This window comes from the organism of the source record quoted next, unplaced genomic scaffold (genome assembly GCF_019419815.1).
Source record: "Pyrus x bretschneideri cultivar Hongxiangsu unplaced genomic scaffold, Pyrus_bretschneideri_v1 Contig11, whole genome shotgun sequence".
Classification (NCBI taxonomy): domain Eukaryota; kingdom Viridiplantae; phylum Streptophyta; class Magnoliopsida; order Rosales; family Rosaceae; genus Pyrus; species Pyrus x bretschneideri.
Genome location: NW_025999402.1, coordinates 2,829,654 through 2,850,641, shown reverse-complemented (window position 1 = coordinate 2,850,641; position 20,988 = coordinate 2,829,654). Strand labels below are relative to the sequence as shown.

Sequence of the window (20,988 nt, the reverse complement as noted above, 5' to 3'; positions counted from 1 at the left end):
ATCCCAGCGGGACCCCACCCATGTGGGCATGTCCCTCGCGTGTCAGGTCAAACCGGTCGGGTAGCCTAACGGCTACTTTTCTAATCCAACGGCTAGATTTAATTGGACCGTTGGTTAATCCAACGATCCATGTTCAAAATTTTTTTGTTTTGTTTTATATTTTTATATTTATTGAATCCAATGGTTTAGATCAAATATAATTAAATCTAACGGTAAAAAAAAATAAAAAATAAATCTAATGGCCCAAATTTAAATCCAACGGCTAAATAATTAAAAAAAATAATATTTAACTCAAAATTCACCCAAAAACTCTATAAACACCTATGTATTTGTTCAAACATCCACACAAAACTCACTTTTCTCCTACAATTCTTCCAATTTTCCTTTCTACCATTTTTTCGTATGTGTCATGTATTTCACATGTGTTATGTGTGTGCTTCATCTCTATCATGTGTTTTGTATGTCCTTCACATGTGTATGTGCTTCATATGTGTTTTGTGTGTCTTGTGTGTTTCATGTATTTTGTGTTTATACATCTCTATCATAATTTTCATATTCTTCCATAGTGTTTCATGTATTGCTTTAGTGATTTTTCAATATTTATCGGAATTTAAATATTTTTAGATTAAAATGTTCATAAAAGTAATTTACGATAGTCTGCATTTTTTTTAAGTTAATTTAAGAAAAAAATTAGCCCAAATTAATTCTTTAATAATCCGGGGCTAAAATTTTAGGCCAAAATGATTGGAGCAGAAAAGTTGTTTCTGGGCTAAAACCTAAATTTTCTAGGCTAAAAATTTAGATTTTAGGCTAAGGATTGGAGATGGTCTAATAGAGGCGGAATTGACATGTGTTGGTGGGTACTACTTTTATTAGAAAGACTTCTATTAAAGGGATAATATAAATACATAATAAGTAGCATTGGTCTCCCAAAAAAGGCTGACCAAATGCTAACTTGGCAACAGCATGGGCTAGTCAAAGTTATCAAGAGCATTTTGGATGGGGTCGTGTGTATGCAAGTCATTCAATTGGCCCAAAAGGGTGCCCATTCTGAATTTTTACCAAAATGGCTTGCATCTTACACCCATCCTAGCTTCACGGACCACCGAGGGGTGCACTAATAATTAATTGAAAATTTTAAAGAATTTTGAGAGAGTTTATAAGTTCATGAATTTTGAGGAAGCATGTGAGACTCCAAATGGACGTTGACAGAATTCTATATACGGATTTTAATAGAGTTTGTGAGCATTTTATTATGGTTTTAATGAATAAACTTTCATGGATTATGAACTATTTAGTGGTAGTGGGCATTTCACTTTTCACTACTCGAAGTAGTGGCGGGCTATCATCTGTGATGTTAGTGGTCGTGAGTTGCGTTGGCGATGGTGATGGCGTCAAGTGTTTATGGTTGTGGTGGCGTCATGGTGGTGGGGGTGGAGTGGAAGAGGTGATGGTCATGACAAGATGGTGGAGGTGGCGAAGGTGGTGGTGTTAATTTGCAACGAAGACATTGTGGTTAGGAGGAAGGTGGTGGATCGTATCCTCATAAGAGGGAAAAAAAAGTCTATCAAAATCAAAAGACGGAGGCTAGATTTGTGATGTTCTAAATAAATTGTAAAGTCTCTTAAAATCTATCAAAATTTGTTGTTGTTTTTTTTTTTTATAATTGTTTCAAGCCAGTAACTTTTGAATACAACTTAACTTTCATAGTCTATAAATCTTGATTGGAAACGCTCAGGATTTCTATAGAATTTTAGAGACTTAAAATCATGATTACCGCTAGCTAGATTTTCATTCACTCTTAAAATTTTGATTGGATATTCCTAAGTTTTATTTTTATTTATTTTTATTTTTTTTTAAGAGAATCTCGACAGAGGCCGATTTTGTCTTAGAATTTTTCTTTTCGCCAATTACCCCCTCGTTATGTTTATTCACATTTCATCCATTAAATGTTTGTGTTACTTTTCCTTTACTGAAATGCAATATTTTAAGGAATGTTAGATGAAATGTGGGAAAAACATGATTGTACGGGGGAAATTGGTCAAAATAAAATTTCAAAAGAGAAATTGACAGTGTGGAGCAAAAAATAATCAAGAAAAATATGGAGGGGACACGTGGATTTTTGGGTTAAAAAGACAAGATTACCCTCGAAGCACACTGGGATTTCTACATGCAAGCAGTATGCAATTATCCCTCAATCAAGTTAAAAGTGCCCAAAATAGGTATTTATTCAAAACCTATTTCATCCATCCTCATCAAATCTTCTCCACAAGGTAACCCCCAAATCATTCCTTTCTAATTATATTAATTAGCTAATTAATTGATTTATTACCTAATTAATTTATTAATTAGCTAACAAATCATGAATCTCACCCAAAAACCATCCAAGTGGCCAGTCCTCCTCCTCCCAAATGGGCTGGCCACATTCCTATATAAGCACCCTCATTTTCTCCAAAACCTAGGTTCTACACTCTTGCTAAATTCTCCAAACATTTTTCCCTCAAAATTCTAACTTTGGCATCAGAGGTTATTTGGCCAAAGCCCCCCCCCCCCCTCCCATTCATTGTGGTCGCATGAGGCTCTTGGCCTTGACCTAAGATATTTTCTTGTTTTGTAGGTGCAATTTTATCCAGGAACAAGAAGGAATAAATTTGCATCCACAGACAGTACAAGTTCAAGAGAAAATTGGCAGAATACTCTGAAGTCTAAAATACATTTTATAATTTATAACTTTGAAATATGATCTAAGTGATCAACAAAGTATATATGCTGAATAAATTGCAATTGTTGGGTTTCGATTGACAGGGAATGAATGCTGTGAAAGACTGGCTTACTATGGGATTAACACAAATCTTGTTATTGGTAAGGTACATGCAATGTCACACCATTTCTTGGAGCCTTCCAAGCTGATGCATACCTAGGAAGATATCGGACAATTGCTGCCTTCTCCATCATCTATGTTTTTGTAAGTTAATTTCTTTGTCCAACGATGGAAAATGTTCTCTTTCGGTCTGTCTGACAACATAAGATTTCATCCAACATTTGTTTGACTTGACGACCCAATTTGACAACAATATAAACATTTGAATGACAACATAAGTCGATAAGTGAAACCTTTCACGTCAAACTAAATATTAGAATTCTTGTTGATCTATATGAAATGAAAAGCCATAATTTTTCGCGTGGAATGACATTATTGACCTTGTCAGCGTCAATCCAAGGACTAAAACCACTCTGTGACAACATGTGCCATCCCACAGGGTTACATACATGGGTGTTCTTCATGGGGCTTTACCTCATAGCACTTGGAACTGGAGGCATAAAGCCTTGTGTCTCATCATTTGGAGCAGACCAATTCGATGACTGATGAGGCCGAAAAAAATAACCAAGAGTTCCTTCCTCAACTGGTTCTATTTCTCACTCAACATTGGTGCCCTTGTGGCATCTTCTGTGCTTGTTTGGATACAAATAAACGTTGGGTGGAGCTGGGGCTTCGGCATCCCAGCATGGCACTTGCTGTTGTGAGCTTCTTTTCCGGCACTCGTTTGTACAAAAACAATTCCCGGTGGGAGTCCCCTCACTCGCATTTTCCAGGTGCTTGTTGCATCCTTCAGGGAGTTTCGAGTTTGAGTGCCTCGTGACAAGTCGCTCTTGTATGAGACTGCCGATGAGGAACCTGCCATCAAAGGAAGCCAAAAGCTTGATCACACTAAGCAGCTAAGGTAATTCTTAAGTTTGTAGCAAAGAAGTACTTTAATATGGTGCTTGTGAAACCTAATTTGATATGACGCTTACGTTCTGCTAATTGCTACAATCCTAGAAAGGCTCGACATGGTAAAATAGAAAATGTTGTATGTTTTACTATTGTACAATCAATTACAGTCCAACATGACGAAGGAGGCCATAACAACCTTTTCATTTGCGAACTATGTAGTTTCTTGGACAAGGCGGCGGTAGAGACATAATTGGATAAAATCAAGGGCTCAGCGATGCCATGGAGGCTCTGCACCGTGAAACAAGTGGAGGAACTCAAGTCCCTCATAAGGTTGCTTCCCATATGGGCCACCGGCATAATCTTCTCAGCTGTCTACAGTAAAATGGGAACCTTGTTTGTGCTCCGAGGCAACATAATGGACCTCTATGTCAGCAAATCCTTTGAAATTTCACCTTGCTCTCCCTCTTTGACACCGTCAGTGTCATCTTTTGGGTTCCAGTTTACAACCGTGTGAGATTCAAGGGCAGAAACAGCGGCTTCACCCCACTCCAAAGAATAGTTGGGCTAGTAATCTCCATTTTTGCCATGCTCGCCGAGGGGACTTTAGAGCTTGTGAGATTCCGTGAAGTGTGAAAACACTACTACTATGACCTAAAGCACGTACCCATGTCAATTTTTTGGCAAGTTCCTCAGTATTTTATTATAGGGTGTGCTGAGGTTTTCACATTTATTGGGCAACTGGAGTTTTTCTATGAGCAGGCTCCTGATGCAATGAGGAGTTTGTGTTCTGCTCTTTCCCTTACAACTGCTGCTTTGGGGAACTATTTAAGTACAATGCTGATGAACATTGTGACCGATGTGAGCTCTAGAATGGGAAGCCGAGATGGATTCCGGACAACTTGAATTATGGACACCTTCACTACTTTTTCTGGCTTTTGGCTTTGTTAAGTGTGGTGAATTTAGGGTTTTATCTTGTGGTTGCTAGATGATCGTACACTCACAAGAGGGCAGTGGTACCTAGTCATTAAGCAGTGACTACTATTATTATTGCATTTTTAAGCATAAAATTTATCTAGCAAGTATCCATTTTGGTAGTGATATATCTTGGTCCAAAACTAATAAGATCAAACATCACCTCCTTTCATGAAGCCTTACTTTATTGACTTCCAATGTATTACGAAAAACAATTGCGTAATGATGGTAGCAACAGCGTCCAATGGCAGAACTAGGAATTTTTTCTCAGCGATGTGTAGGTGAGGTCACTACTAGAAATTTGATCAACCGCCATGGTGTTATGAGTCCACCCAGTTTATAATATGCATAATGCTGAGCTTATGGCACTACTTAATAATTAAGCAAATGTTGTAATTCTAGTGAATCAGCAACACCGTGTAGCTGTCACACAAATGAATTTCTCTTGTTACACCTTCCATTTTAATTTTTTTTTTCCTTCTAATATATCCATTTAGAAAGTTTGTAAACAAAGGAAAGCTGTTGAGGGCATGGCGTGACTTTCTCTCCAGTTAAATTTATGGGATACTTTCACATGACTAGAATATCTAAACCGTCGGATTTCAGTTAGTGTCGGACTGTGCTGTCGAAGTATGATCTCTTTGTTTTCAAATTTGCTAAGAAAATGGAGGTTTCAATTTGATGGCTCCAGTAAAGAGTCCAGGTACAAAGTTAACCTAAAATGACAATAACATAAGGATTACAAAAATAAGTTCAGGTTTTTATGGTAAAACAAGAACAAAATTTATAATGAAACTTCCTTACCCATCGATTATTATATACCACAAAGACTCATAAGCACTTACGGAAAATGAGCTTTCACATTGCGATTGAGTCCGGTAAGGATAAAGATCGAAGCATCTTTACCAACTAACCTAATTGATGAGATTTTGCTTCTGCACAATAGTGGGTTTCCAGTAAAAGGCGCTATATGCTGATTCAATTAGTAGCCCCTTGGGACCGTTTTGGCTTTTAACTGTATATAAGCGGAAATTGACTTTTGCACACTTTTTTTCTTTCTCTGCACATCATTGTTTATGTCTAATCTTTCGATGAAATAAGCCAAATGAGAATCAAGAGACAAAAATCAACAAGTGTGTACAAGGAGAAGAAAGGGTATCATTTCCCTAAGCAATACGCTAGAATTCCATAATGTGCAGTCTGTAGGGGTATTATCGTAAAAGAGCCATGCTAATCACTATTATAATGACAGGAGCAATGGCGGATCTACATTGGGACCTGGGAGGTCCCAGGACCCGTTGGCTATCCTAAACCGCTGCTAGAAATTTTCTGGGGACCCCTCATACTCGAACATGAGGTCTATGCAGGTTGCAGTGGCTATCTTCTTCTCGAAGAAGATGACCGCGCACGTAGAAGACAGAAAATATGGATCCTTCCTGCCTCTCCTCTCCTTGCTTTTGCCATGGTCTTATCCGTCGGTGCCACCCACTTCTCCTCCCACCTTTATCTGTCGTCTATCGAACCCACCCCAAAATCCTCCTATCTTTATCGTGGAAGCCATGGCAGCACTCCGTCGTCATCGTCGGATTTCTCCGTCATGGAATTCATGGCAGTACATAAGCCCAAATTTCCCCAAATTATTTCAACCACCTTAGTAATTTTTCTTATGAGTGAAATTTCCTTCATAAGGTTAGTAAGATGGATATGATCTGTCATGGGTTGGTGAAATTTGGGGGTAGAGCTGCCATGGCTTTGGGAGAAAGGGGAGGGAGGCAGTTGGTGGAGGTATGGCAGCTGTGTTCTTAGTGAGAGAGAAGGTGGATGTTTGGAAACTAGTAAAAGAGAAAAATGGTGTGTTTGGTTCGAAAGATAGTGGGGGTTTGGAAAGAGCTTTATTTGACCGGTGTTTTAAATTTAGTGGTACACATTAGATGATCAATAACTTGAGTACTCCCTAGTAACTTATGAAACCTCGTAACGGACGCTTGAAATAAGATTTTATAATTTGTAATATTGTTTTGCATATGATTTTTGAATAAAATGTGTTATATTTAAATTTTCAACGTTATTTTTGTCTATAAATTTTTTGATCTTTATTATTGGGACCCCCGAGTTTAAAATCATGGATCCGTCACTGGGCAGGAGCCATTAGGTCGTGTGCTAAACATTGATCAACGGCTATTAATCGTCCACACAAAAAATTGAAAAGAAAAATAAAAACAAAATCTAATGTACACGTACAGTTTTCTTTGCGTGGTTCTTGAATTGTTTGTGAGGAAGAACCGGACTAGGCTTTCCTTTTTTTCCTTTCCGTAATCTCCTATTAAAATTCAGTATCCCTAATCACCATTCACCAACCTCATAAAAATCTACTAGTCGAGAGGTATGTGATTTGTCTGCTCTTTTCTCCCTCTCTGGTCATTCATGTCAAAGATGCAGATTTCTTTAGACTAGTTCTCAAGTCTTTTTATTTATTTGTTTTTATATATGCGATATAGAAAAAGGGGACAATGGAACTCGAGTGCAGGGTGAATGCTCATAGCCAACTGAGCAACAAGCCCCCAGCAAGTCTCGAGTCTTATGATTTCTGATTCTTCAACTTGCTTATGTTGATCTTGCACACAGTTATACTCTATTTTTCTTGGTTTTTTTTTTTTTTCCCTTATGATATTGGATTGTGGAGGTTACCTCTTTATATTGAGAAAACCCTAATCTCAAAAAGATGGGTTTTGACTCGCATAATGATCACACATTGCTTAGGCTTCACTCAACTTTTGTTTATTTGTGTTCAGTGAATTTCGATTAATTAAAATGTGGGTTGCGATTCTTTGATGATTGTAGAGACTCTACTAATATTAGATAGATGCCCCTTCAATTTTGAATAGGAGGTAGAGAAACCTAATTAGCTAGTTTGGGCTTCTGTCCTTACCATTATCTTTTGTTAAGATTTTCTCTCGTTAGGGGACTCCTCTCGTGTGATGTATGATTCCAGTTTTATGTGACAGGCTGCTCGAATTGTACTTTAATTATCTAATCTAAAGATGTTCCAAAAAAATAGATAGATGGTTTTTGTAAGGATGGTTATGTGCCAAACATGTGATCTGTTTCATGTCCAAGTTTTTGGTGAAGTTCCTGATCTCATATTTTGAGAATCTAGAATTGAGTTGGCCATACATGTGATCTGTTTCATGTCCAAGTGTTTGGTGAAGTTCTTGATTTCATATTTTGAGAATCTAGAATTGAGTTGCCCACAGCATTCTTATAGAGAATATTCCAAGTCAATGCTTTCACTTTCAAATTTTTATGATTAACTGTTATCTCAGCATGTATTCGATGATGATGGTGACTTTGTAGGTGTCTCTTTGGTTTTGAATATCTAGAGAAAAAAAAAGACTGGAACTCGAAAGATAGCTAATCTGTAGCTATGGTGCGACAGTGATCTTTACACAAACGATGGGACTGTGGACATCCATAAAAAACCGGCTAACAAGAAGAAGACTGGAAATTGGAAGGCATGCCGCTTTATTCTCGGTATGGTTTTATTGGTTACGAATTTGATTTTGATTTTGATTTATTCATGGTATGGCCTAATGTTGATCACTAAATAATACTGTTGCAGGTAATGAATGCTGTGAAAGATTGGCATACTACGGAATGGGTACCAATCTAGTGAACTATCTCGAGAAACGTCTTGGCATGGGAACTGCCAAGGCAGCGACCAGCGTCTCTAATTGGTCAGGGACGTGCTACGCGACACCATTGATAGGAGCCTTCCTGGCTGATGCATACTTGGGAAGATATTGGACAATTGCCATCTTTTCAATCGTTTATGTTCTTGTAAGTTTGGTCCAGATATAAATTGTGTTCTTCAAGAGGCTATATATTGAAGAATTTTATTTTTTATAGGGTATGACTCTCTTGACCCTCACTGCATCTATCAATGGATTAAAACCGCATTGCGATAGCTCTGGTTGCAACGCAACAGCATCCCAAAGAGCGGCCTGCTTTGTAGCGCTGTACTTGATTGCAGTAGGTACTGGTGGAATTAAGCCGTGCGTTTCATCCTTCGGCGCAGATCAATTTGATGAAACTGACGAAACTGAGAGGAAGAAGAAGAGCTCCTTCTTCAACTGGTTCTACATGTCAATCAATGTCGGTGCGCTTATTGCTTCCACGGTTTTGGTCTGGATGCAAATGAATGTGGGATGGAATTGGGGGTTCGGAGTCCCAGCAGTTGCAATGGCGATTGCAGTTGTGTTCTTTTTCTCGGGAAGCAAGTTATATCGTCTTCAGAAACCGGGCGGGAGTCCCCTCACAAGGATTGCTCAGGTGGTTGTTGCATCCATCAGGAAATGCAAAGTGAAAATTCCTGCTGACAAGTCTCTTCTCTATGAGACTGCAGATGAGGAATGCAACATCCAAGGAAGTCGGAAGCTTGAGCACACCAACAAATTAGGGTAAGAAGCACACGCTGATAGAATTTCAGTAGGAAACATTTTTGCTCATGAGCGATTTTTCCCAAGAATCTTGAGTGCTTCTTGAACAAGCACAGTTTTCATAACCTAGCTAGCAGCAGCAGTTTTGACCTCATGTCTAACGTTCTCAAAATATTCTTGGCTATCTAAAAGCGCTCTTACCATTTTAAAAGCGCTTTCGAATCCCTTGATTAGGACCTCATCTGGAAGGACAGAAAGTGTTTGCACATAGCCAAAAGTGCTTCTAACTACATTTTGCATAAATACTTAAAAAGTGTTTTCGAGTTATAGAAGTACTTTCTTGAGAAACACTTCTCATGTATTTCTTTATAAAATACTTTCAAGTTCAAGGAGGCACTTTGATTTTTAGTAACAATTCAACATATTTCTAATCATAAACACTTCTAATTTCAGGTTCTTTGACAAGGCAGCCGTGGAGTCAGAGACAGACCGTGCAAAGGAACTGCCAAGCCCATGGAGCCTCTGTACAGTGACACAAGTAGAGGAGCTAAAATCCGTCATCAGACTCCTCCCAATCTGGGCGTCCGGTATCGTCTTTGCCACCGTCTACGGCCAAATGAGCACAATGTTTGTCCTACAAGGCAACACTCTAGACCAACACATGGGCCCAAACTTCAAGATCCCATCAGCCTCCCTCTCCGTCTTTGACACGGCCAGCGTCCTCTTCTGGGCACCGATCTACGACAAGCTCCTCGTCCCCCTCGCCAGGCGCTTCACGGGCCACGATCGAGGGTTCACGACGCTGCAACGGATGGGAATCGGCCTAGCACTATCCATTTTTTCCATGGTTGTTGCTGGGATTTTGGAGGTTGTTAGGCTTGGCACTGTAAGAAAAAATAATTACTACGACCTAGAGTACATTCCCATGTCAATTTTCTGGCAGGTCCCGCAGTATTTCATCATTGGGTGTGCTGAGGTTTTCACCTTCATTGGGCAGATGGAGTTTTTTTACGACCAAGCGCCGGATGCCATGAGAAGCTTGTGCTCTGCACTGTCACTTACCACTGTTGCACTGGGGAATTACCTCAGCACTCTGCTAGTTACTGTGGTAACTAAAGTTACCAAGAAGAATGGGAATCTTGGGTGGATTCCGGATAACCTTAACAGGGGACACCTGGACTATTTTTATTGGCTGTTGGCTGTTCTGAGCGTTATTAATTTCTTGGTGTACGTCTGGATTGCTAAGTGGTATACGTACAAGAAGGCGACTGGGCGTGCTCAATGATACGCAGGGTGGTGGAGTAGGGTGGTGGACTGGCACTTGTGAATCTTCTAGTTGGTCTGCCACTTTATTTTTTTTTTTTTTTTGTCTGATTTTATTGTTTGGTGTTTGAAATTTTTTGTTGGAGGATTTGTGTGTCGACTTCAAGATTGATTTAATGTACGTTCGTTAGTGTTTTCGTAGTAGTTGTTTTTCACTTCGTGACAATTAATCATTCTTAGATTGAAATAATTGGTCGATTCTTGCATTTTTATTAATGACTCGTTCATTTATTGATGAAATTGAAACGAGAGATGATAGATCGAATTCTACATTTTTTTAGGCATACTAACTTACTTTGGACGAGAAAAGTCATGAATTGAGAAAGTAGAAAATAGATCTATGAATGAGATCAAATATTTCGCACAAGCAACATATATAATTCTTCTTTTCCAGGTATTGCATTGCCGATCGTAATGCGAAAACTACATATTTCATGATTTTGTAAGTTTTAGCAAACACATGAGAGGTCAGGAATTTAAAAAATGGGTAAATTACACTTTCATACCTCAAGTTTGGGGTCTATTTCAATTCCTTACAACATCTTCAAAACATTTCAATTTCATACCTTAAGTGCTATTTTATTTCAAAATAATACCTCTGTTACATTTTCCATCCATTGATTTGTTAAGTACTGACGTGGCTGCCACTGTGACACACCACGTGGCAAAAATAATAATTTTTTAATTAGAAAAAACCACCTGAATCTTAAAAAAAAAAAAAAAAACTGAAACCTAGCTCCCTGCAAACAAACCCAGAAACCTTAAACCCTCTCCCCCCCCCCCCCCCACCCACCTCCCTCTCCTCCACTTTATCACCTCCCCTCCCATCAAGAAACCCAGCAAACCCCCACCTTCCCCGAGCCCTTTCTCTTCTTCACCCCCACCCTCCCTTCTCTCATCTGCAACTAACCTAACTCCATCTAGACCACCACCAACCAAGCACCAAAAAAATTCAAAATTTGAAGGACAAAATCAAATGCATACCTCGTTGTTGGAGTCGACCGACTTGCTGACGAGCAGGGCACAGATGGGGGAAGGAGAAGAAGGTGGGTGTTGCAGATAAGAGGAGAGTGGGGGTCGGGTTCTGGGCGAGGTGGGTTGCCCAGGTCGGGATTTGGGTTCTGGGTGAGGTCGGATGCAGGGAGTTAGATCCCCGAGGGGGAGACGTCGAGGTGGGTTGTGCCGTGGGGGGTGCGGGCGGAAGGAGGGCCGACGTTTTGGCTCAGGTGGGTCGCCGGAAGGAAGGGGGAAGACGAGCTGGGCAGGTGTAGGGTGGGGAGAAAGGGTTATGGGTTTGTGGGGGGTGGTTGCAGGGAGATGGGATGGGGTCTATTTCAAATTTTTTTTTTTTTTTTTCGAGAAAATTCAGGTTTTTAAAAAAAAAATTAAAAAAATATTTTTATTTGCCACATGGCAGACATTTGGCAACCACGTGGCATATATGTGGCAACCATGTCAGCATTTAACAGATCAATAGATGGAAAATGTAACGAAGGTATTATTTTGAAATAAAATAGTATTTAAGGTCTGAAAGTGAAATGTTTTAAAGATGTTGTAAAAATTGAAATAGATCTCAAACCTGAGGTATAAAAGTGTAATTTACCCTTAAAAAATTATTCTAGGGATAACTTGATATAGATCCAATTTTGTGAGCCATTAGTAGAATTAGTCCACTTCATTGAAATAGGTCCAATAATTGAGATTCCATGTATGTTTATTTGTGATTTGTACCATATTTACCACTTAGGCTTACGAATTGTAGTAAATACACAAAATTTCTTAATAATGAGATAATGTGTGGTTTAACTAATCCCTTAATTGTAGGATTAGTTATAGCCATATAATCCTCAACCCCCAATCCGTTTCATCCCTCCTTTTTTCCTTCTTCCAAACAATTCCCTTTATCAATCCTCCTCTTTTTTGTCTCTTCTTTTCATGGATGATATTTTTGTGTTCTTCCCTCCAAATTCGTTCCTTTAATAGAGGTATATTATATCATATTTATATTTTTATGTTCCGCCATGTAAGTTCCTAGCATTTTTCTTCCAATACAATAGGTAGTTTATTTTTGTTTTGCAGGTAGATCATATCTACTTTGTAGGTATAAAGCATTTTCTTCCTATACAATAGGTAGCTGGTTACTAGATTATATCGGTTTTGTTTTCTTCATAAATGGTAGGTAGTTACTAGATAATATTTTAGTTTGAGTATTTAAATATTCAAAATTTAAAAACTAAATAAATGATAAATAAAAAAATTAAAGAATTTCAATATTTTTATCTAAAGGGGCAAAATTGATATCAAAATATGTAATTGGATAACTGGACTTGGTCCCAAAAACTACCTAAGTTTTTGGACCTAGATCCAAAAGCCCCAAAATTCTAATACCTTTGTGTGAGTAAAGTAGTAAACATGGAAAAAGTCAGAAATGAAAATAATTCTAATACACCTTGTGTTAGTAAACATAAAAAGATTTCATCATATACTGATTCTAATACTCATTCCTAGTAAGCAAGCATAACATTGGTTGTCAAACGTTATCCCGAACTTTCTTTTCTTTTCGAGAGAGAAACAATTCCTTTTTTTTTCTTTTTTTTTTTTTCCCTTCAATGATTAGGTGAAAAATCCCATTCTTTTCTAGACTAATGGATAATGTAACGCCAGATGGGAGGCTCACAAGCACTTTCAACAGTTCCAACTGTCGATATACAAATCTCTCTTTCCTCTCCTCTCTCTCTCCCCTTTATCCAGACTCAAAACCAGGACTGAAAACGGAGAAGATGATTGGCCTCAAGCTCATTCAAACCTCTTTCACCACCACCCAACATACCATTTTATACACAGGAAGATCGTCCAGCGCCAAGACTTCCATCTTGCGCTGCAGCAAGTCCAATGATTCAGACTCCGAGTCGGAAGCTTCCCCGCCTGAAGGCGACACTCGCAAGCAAGAGCTGCTGGTGAGGATAGCAATGCTTCAAGCTCAGAAAGTCCGTCTTGCCGATTACTTGGACGAAAGGTCAGAATATCTTACCAAATTTGGAGAGGAGGCAACCGCCGAGTTTGACAAGATTGGAGAAGATGCCCTCAAAGACCTGGACGCAGCCAGCGACAGGGTCTGTTTTTAAGTTCCTCCTCCATGCAACGCATTAAAGATATAAAAATGCGACTTCCCATGCAATTCTGTTGATAATCCAACTCTTGTTCGTTTGTGATTAGCAGATATTGGAGAATATAAACAGCCGCATGCAAGCCTTTGAAGAATCTGCAGGAGTAAACATAGTGGAGATGGAGAAAAACGAAAACGACTTAGAAGCATTCGAAGGTCAGATTGAAAAGGAGCGAAATGAAGGGTTATTTTTCAAGAGTCTAACGCAGGGGAAACCGAAAGAAAAAGTGAACGCTGCCGAGGAAATAAATAAGATCAAGGAGCTTACCAAAAACAGTGCAGGATCAGAAATCAGGAGGAATATTTACCTTGCACTAATTGGCCTGCTACTCATACAACTCGTCGACTCTTTCATCTCTCCAACACCTGATTGGAGAAAAGTTGCACTTCTCGGGGCGATTTTTGTGGGTTTGGTTTCTCAGGTCATCTATGAGCAGAAAATGTTATCAGAAACAGAAAGTACAGAAGAGGGCAAGGCAAAGGAAGAAAGAAGGTGATGCTTGCCATACCCTTAGAGCCAAAAGTATTATGCTGTAAAATTTTCGGCCTCAACTATTTCATATAAACATAGCTTGGGTCTTCACAAATATAACATATTTTTTCCTGATCAACTCAATCGTAAAATTTTGAGCCATAACGAATTTACATATCTAATTAAAAGTGTAGACTCGAAAACAATCTGAGAAACTCTAATAGACACATTTCAGAATTTAACTGCCGAAAAGGATGAATGATATCAATGAAGTACTGCTCAGCTACAAAAATATAGCATGATCAATAAACCCAAGTAAATCTTACAACTTGGGTTTGATACATCAAACCTTTACTTTTGCACCATCAAAAGGTGATCTTGGTGATACTACTGTAATCAATAAAAACTATGTAACCGAGTTACATATATGATACTTTATGAATCCACTAGTTTATATATGACCTTCTAAATGTTCTTCTACCCACTAGTGTACAACAAATGCATGTTGACCTGAACGGAGTAGCTGCAGAAATTAACATCTGGTGAGGAAGGTAAAGAGGCTTGTGCCAGATAGTGACTTTACAGTATGATTGCATCCAACCCGCATCAGGAGCTCTGCACTGTTACAAATATAGCATGATTAATAACCCCAACTAAACCTGACACCTTGGGTTTGAAACATGAAGCCACTTTGCTCTTGCATCATCAGAAGGTGATCTTGGTGATATTACTGCAATCACCAAAAACTATGGCACCTAGTTACCATATATGATGCTTCATGAACTTTTAACTATTGTAGTTAATGCTAGACAGGCCTCAAGATTTTTAAATTAAAAAGTAATGTTTTCAACGTGAGCTTCTATATGTTCTTTAACCCACTAGTGTGCATGTAAAATGCATATAGAACCAGAATTGAAAACTGAACGGCAATAGACATGAAACCTGATGAGCAAGATTTTGGATCCAAATTCTGGAAAACTCAAACTTCTGCCAACTAAAGTCTTGTCCAGGATTCAATACACTTGGGATCCAACCTGCATCAGGCAGATTTTGCACTGAGAATGCAACACACCCAAGAAACAAATGCAGGCAGTGGACAGCTCATTCATAGTGTCACTTCCAAAAGAAAAGCATGTTGTTCATGAAGAATATGTCGTCCTGCAGATTCCTCATCAGTCATCGGTACATATCCCAGCATCCACCGACTAGCCCAGCAACATATTTCCACAGGCCGTTTCTTGTGACACATGGAATTTTGAAGTATCCCCGTGCCTAACAAAATTTGACAAGAGAATGAAAGGAAACTATGGAGGCCCCATCTTACGATCCCAGAGTTAGAAGTGGCACCTTACTGAGCACTGCCCTAACAAGTATGTACCATGTAATGGAAGCTGGAAGAATTCCAAGATGCAAAGCCTTTTCTAAAAACCTAATGGCATTTGATATTCTACTGCATGAACAAAACCCTTTGAGAGTAACATTATAGGTGATGGTATCTGGTCGTAGTCCATCTTTAAGAAGGTGGGCCCAAACTTCTGATGCCTTTTCACAGTCTCTAATTTTGTGAAAACCCTCCATTAGGGTGTTGTAGGTCACAAGATTAGGAATGCAGTTCCAGCGCCCCATCTGAAAATAAAACTGCAAAGCATCTTCCGCTTTGCCTGCAGAGCAAAGTCCATGAATTACAATGTTATGCATAGTTACATTAGGCTCGAAGCCCTTGTCAAGAGCTTGATGCCACATGTTGAGGGCCATGCCAATCTTCTTGCCTTGACAAAGGCCATCCATTAACAAGCTATGTGATCACATCCGGCTTCCATCCTTTTTCCAGCATTTCCCTCACAAACACATATGCGTTACTAAATCTTTCTGCTTTGCATAAACCATTTTTGAGAGTATTGTAGGAGAGAACATTTGGAGAGCAAACCTTGGTGCACATTCCCCTGAAAAACAAAATGGCATCTTCAAGTTTGGAAGCCCAGATATACCCGTATATCAATGCATTGCAAACATGAGAACTCAGTTCATAGCCGCACTTATCCATCTTACCAACTAGCCTGGCTGCTTCATCTAGTATCCCTTCCCTGCATAACCCATCAATCATTGACGAATACGCAAAGGCCTCCAGATCAGCTCTTGCGTTTTCTGCCTCTTTTAAAATCTGCAAGGCTTTGTTCAAATACCCATTTTTACACAGTCCATGGACTAAAACTCCATAGGTTGTGGTATCTGCAACACAAGCCTTCTCACACATTAGTTGCCAGACAGAAATCGCTTCATCAACCTTCTCATTTTAAAACAAGCCTCTAATGTGTTAAACTCACAACATTACGACAACCACACTTCTCCATCACCTCCCACAACTCTTTGGTATTCCCTGCTATACAAAGCCCATTCAGCATTGCATTATGAACGACCACATCCGGCAATACCCCTTTCTCAACCATCTCTTTATAAACTCTCTCAGCTCCATCCACATTCCCCACTTTGCACAACCCGTGAATCAAAGAACTACAAGTAAAAAAAAAATCGGGCCCTCTGTCATTTGTCTTCATCCCACTTCATATCTCCAAACTCTCATTGACCTTCCCGCATTTGCGCAGACCATTGACCACAACATTATTAGTAATAACATTAGGATAAACCTCTGAGTCGTTCACCAACCTCTCCCAAATCTCATTAGCACTCACACTATCACCTTTCCGCAAAAACCTGTTAGTCAAAATATTATAACTCATCAATCAGGACCAACCCCTCTCTCAAGCTTTTCGTCAAACACGTCCAATGCATCACTCAATTTTCTACCTTTCGCATGCCCGTTGATCAAAGTCTCATAACTAAACACATCAGGCTCCAAACCCTTTTCCCACATCCAGTTCAGCAACCGTTTGGCCTTCTCAAACTGCTTCTTCTTGCACGAAATCTTGATCAGGACATTATAAGTCTGCAAATTCGGTTCCAAATCCACCGTTTCGAAATAGGCGAAAAACTTCTCAGCTCGGTCCCACTGATTGGACTCAATGAATGCATTCAGTAGAGAATTGTACGACCTTACACCAGGCGCACACCCGAAAATCTCTTCCATCTGTTGAAACGCGGCCAGAGCTTTATCGGGCATGGAGTTCTTCGTATACGCTTTGATCACCGTCAATGCCACGTCCTCAGGGCACTTGCATTTCTGGGTCCGAATCAGCTCAACGAACCGGTCGACGTGGACGACGAGTTTCGGGTCGACGAGCCGGCGGAGGATGTGGTGGAAGACGTCGGGGGAGTGGTTGTAGTTCGGGTGGCGGGTCACTGAGTCGAGCAGTGCGAATGCGGCGGGAGGATTCTTCTCGGGTTCGAGGAGCTTCAGGACTCGCTTCGGAGAGAGAGATTTGGGGAAGCCGACCAATGGCAGTGGCAGAGTTGCAAATTTGTGTGATTGCTGTGTCTCATTATACAGCATGTTAACGGCAACTTTTGCTCCGGCTACAAATTTTCGGGTGTCTGGAAGTCCGAAATGGATAAGAAGCGGGAGAGAAAACAATAGAGCAAATGGAATTCGATGGGCCGGGTAATGGGCCGAACGGTCAAATACTGATACGAATAGGCCCAATTTGGTTGATCTACATTTTTTGGGTTAATACTTTTTGGGCTAAACCTTAGAGACTTTACAACCCAACAATTATTTTTAACTAATGACCTCCACCAACGTAGTAGAGAGTAGAGATTGTTGATGTTATGGTTACATTAATAAAAGGCTTTTTGTTTCTTCTTCTTTCCTTTGCACATACGAAAGGGCTTGTGACATGTTTGCTTACTTGAAAAATGAGGAAAGTGATTAATTAGAGAAGTCAATACATGGGAGAGAATGAATGGTTATGAGATCAACTACCGTCGATCAATCAATCTAATTTCTAGTTATTCAGATGTTGGGTGACGAATTGTAACGTAGGACGTATGAAAGGTCGAGAAGTAGAATATATCTAATACCATTCTGGATAAGTAGACATATCACCAAAGCAGAATTTCTCTCATGGCCATGAAATGAGCATCAGCTTACTTAATCAATTCACTACCACTCATTTTCGTTCAAAAAACAAAAGGCCGACATTCGATGAAGTAAATTAATGCTCATTCATGTGCATGTGCATGATGCGTAAGCGAGAAAATACGATCATCAAAGTACCAAAAAATTTCTAAAGCTTGGATCCATGCAAGCCCAGCCTGCGGAAGCATGTACTAGGCCCCTTACAGCCCAACATAACAAATTAATTGGAAGACTGGAAGAAAATGTGTGTGACCCATGATCTACATTGTTCTAATCCCTAAAGAAATATAGAAAAATTGTGGATCTTTCTTGTGTGAGCTCTTTTTCTTTTAAGCACATCCTTTCCATCCAGTCACAATTTCCTCAGCCTCTCTCTACTTTTACCCCTAAAAAAGATAAAGGGCAAAAAAGCAAAGACCATCTTTTCTTTTTTCCCCATATCCCCTTCACCTTTGAAGGAAAAAATAACATTTCTAGTGATGATTTTCATGCAAATTATATAATAAACTACATTGCATGTTCTTCTTTTTGTGTAAATTTCAAGATTTTGCACACACCCATGATCTTTGTTTTGGAATATTTGTAAATCCCTAAGAGAAGAGGTAGTAACATGCCAAACTCTACATTCTTTCTTGGGATTCCTTCACTCTAGAACTTGGATGATCATATGCTTCTTTTCATGGCTATGATAGGAATTCCAATTCCAATTGCCACCATCATATTCATACACCTACCTCATCTAATCTCTACCCTAATTGCCTCAAATTAGCCTCATGATGGCCGTTTTAGAAAATACTACTTCGCTGATGAAAGAAAAGCAGCTGTTATTGTTGAAATTCTAATCTCAAATGGATACGTGTCTAATCGGTGTTTTTAATTTCAATAATTTAGATACGTGTCTATTTATGATTGGATTTTAACTGCTGCTGCTCTTTCATCAGCGAAGTAGTGTTCCATTTCAGAGACCACAAAAACATAAATCTCGATTAAACTTAATTACGACACATCTGAAAATAAAAGTAAAACGAGTAGTGGAGCGTTTGTTCAAGATCTTTCGGTCGAAAAGATGCCATGTGGAGTGATTAGCGGCACAAACGGGGATTTTTTATCATGCAAATGTTTGGAGAATAATAGAGTTGTATGAAGTATAAGGTGGGACATGGGAGGCAGGCAGGCATGTTGGGTCCAAGATGGAGGCTTTGTTTAAAGTGGATAATCATACAACTATATCTGCAATTTATTTACTTTCAAGTAAAAAGAAAAGAGGAATGTCAAAAAACTCTTAAAAGTAAGACTCTACATATTATGGAGATTCCCTCAAAAATTAGATTTTTTTATGAATTTTCTGTCACCTTATGTTATTAGCACAATTTATAATATGGGCACAAAAATTAATGCTAAAATGTGAGATGTCAGAGATTCCATAGCGAGTCTCACTTTGAGAAAGTCTCCTTGGCCATGGTTTATAATATTAACAAAAAAGTTAACATTAAACTATGAGGTGATAGAGAGTCCATAAAAAGATCACTTCGAAAGAGTCCCCTTAGCATTTCTCAAAAATAAAAAATAAAAAATAAATAAAAATAAATAAAATATTGGAGGAAATCAAAAGCCTGTGATTTGTATGTGGTGTGTGTATGCGTGTGGGGTAAAGGATAACTCGATTTGATTGTCCTTTTGCATCCATTTTCCCTTTGTAATCATGAGCATACATTTTCCCCTTTTCAATTTCCACAGTTAAAATGTAGCACCGTGACATCTTTTTGTTGGACTAGAGTTGGACTCTATCGTTAATGAGGTAAGCACTCGAAGCATTTAGAACTTGAGCAACCTCATATCAAAACGTGCACGAGTCACAAATTTCAATATGAATGTAAAAACAACAATTCAAAAAGAAAGAATCAAGATAGACAATTAGAAAACTCACGTCAACAATAAATCAAGTATAATATTATTCAATCAAATACTCTCTATATTTAAAAAGTGTTGGACATTCTCTAAATTTGAAGACTCATTTGACAACTCTATTGGAGCACGAAAATCTTACGTTAAAACTTCAAATTTAGGTTTGTTGGACATGGTGAAATAAAACAGCATAATTGGAAATAATGGCTTCAGCGAAATTAGTGGAATCTAAGGGTGCGCATGCATATGTGATTGTGCTTATTTTATGTTTGCAATATTTGAGTAGGAGAAAGCTGTATTAATCCGTTTGAGAATGATCAATAATAATGATTCGATGGGAAAGGTTTATGCTTTATTGGAGGGTGTTTCTTAGATGCATCTAATGTAAACCAGGCTTATCATTTCCATTATGTGTGTGTGTGTGTGTGTGTATATCCTCAAATAAAATTGATAACTATATAATGAAATTCAGACATTAACGCTTGAATATGAGAATTTATGTTAATACACGAACGAGTAAATTGTAGTAATGGTCCATTAACTTTAACTCAATTGGAGCAATGGTCTCTTAACTAAAAATTCATTACCATTAGTCCCTCAACTCATCAAACGTGTATAGTCCCTCAACTAAAAATCAATAATTAATGGTCCATCAACTTTAATCTAACTGGAGAAATGATCCATCAACTTTAACCCAATTAGAGAAATGGTCCCTCAACTTTAACCTAATTGTAACAATGATTATTCTAACATAACTCATTTTGACAAAATTCTGATGAAGTTGACGAAAAAGACCATAGTTACACATTTTGATGGGTTGAGAGACCAATGGTAATGGATTTTTAGTTGAGGGACCATTGCTACAATTTACTCTACACAAATAGAGTAGAGTAAGAAGATGCATTATTTCAGTATTGTGTAAACTGTCGTTTGAACCCGTCAACTATTACTCTAGTTGAAATTGAC

The 20,988-nt window shown here is 38.7% G+C and overlaps 1 protein-coding gene and 2 pseudogenes across 1 annotated transcript; 2 read left to right on the top strand and 1 right to left on the bottom strand.

Moving 5' to 3' along the window:
- Positions 1-1,464: 1,464 nt before the first annotated feature.
- On the top strand, positions 1,465-11,041 carry LOC103959632 (annotated as a pseudogene).
- A 1,989-nt stretch (positions 11,042-13,030) lies between these two features.
- Positions 13,031-14,223, top strand: LOC103959582. The gene is made up of 2 exons (XM_018650462.2): positions 13,031-13,559; positions 13,666-14,223. The coding sequence occupies exons 1-2, from the start codon at positions 13,092-13,094 to the stop codon at positions 14,107-14,109; spliced, it is 912 nt and encodes a 303-aa protein (XP_018505978.2). The 5' UTR covers positions 13,031-13,091; the 3' UTR covers positions 14,110-14,223.
- A 153-nt stretch (positions 14,224-14,376) lies between these two features.
- LOC103959633 lies at positions 14,377-17,599 on the bottom strand (annotated as a pseudogene).
- Between the last annotated feature and the right edge of the window lie 3,389 nt (positions 17,600-20,988).

Bases quoted from the DNA above. Each gene is read 5' to 3' on its own strand.
- LOC103959582 (XM_018650462.2), top strand. From the start codon at position 13,092: ATGGATAATGTAACGCCAGATGGGAGGCTCACAAGCACTTTCAACAGT. The intron at 13,560-13,665 runs GTCTGTTTTTAA...TGTGATTAGCAG, and splicing joins TGGACGCAGCCAGCGACAGG to ATATTGGAGAATATAAACAG.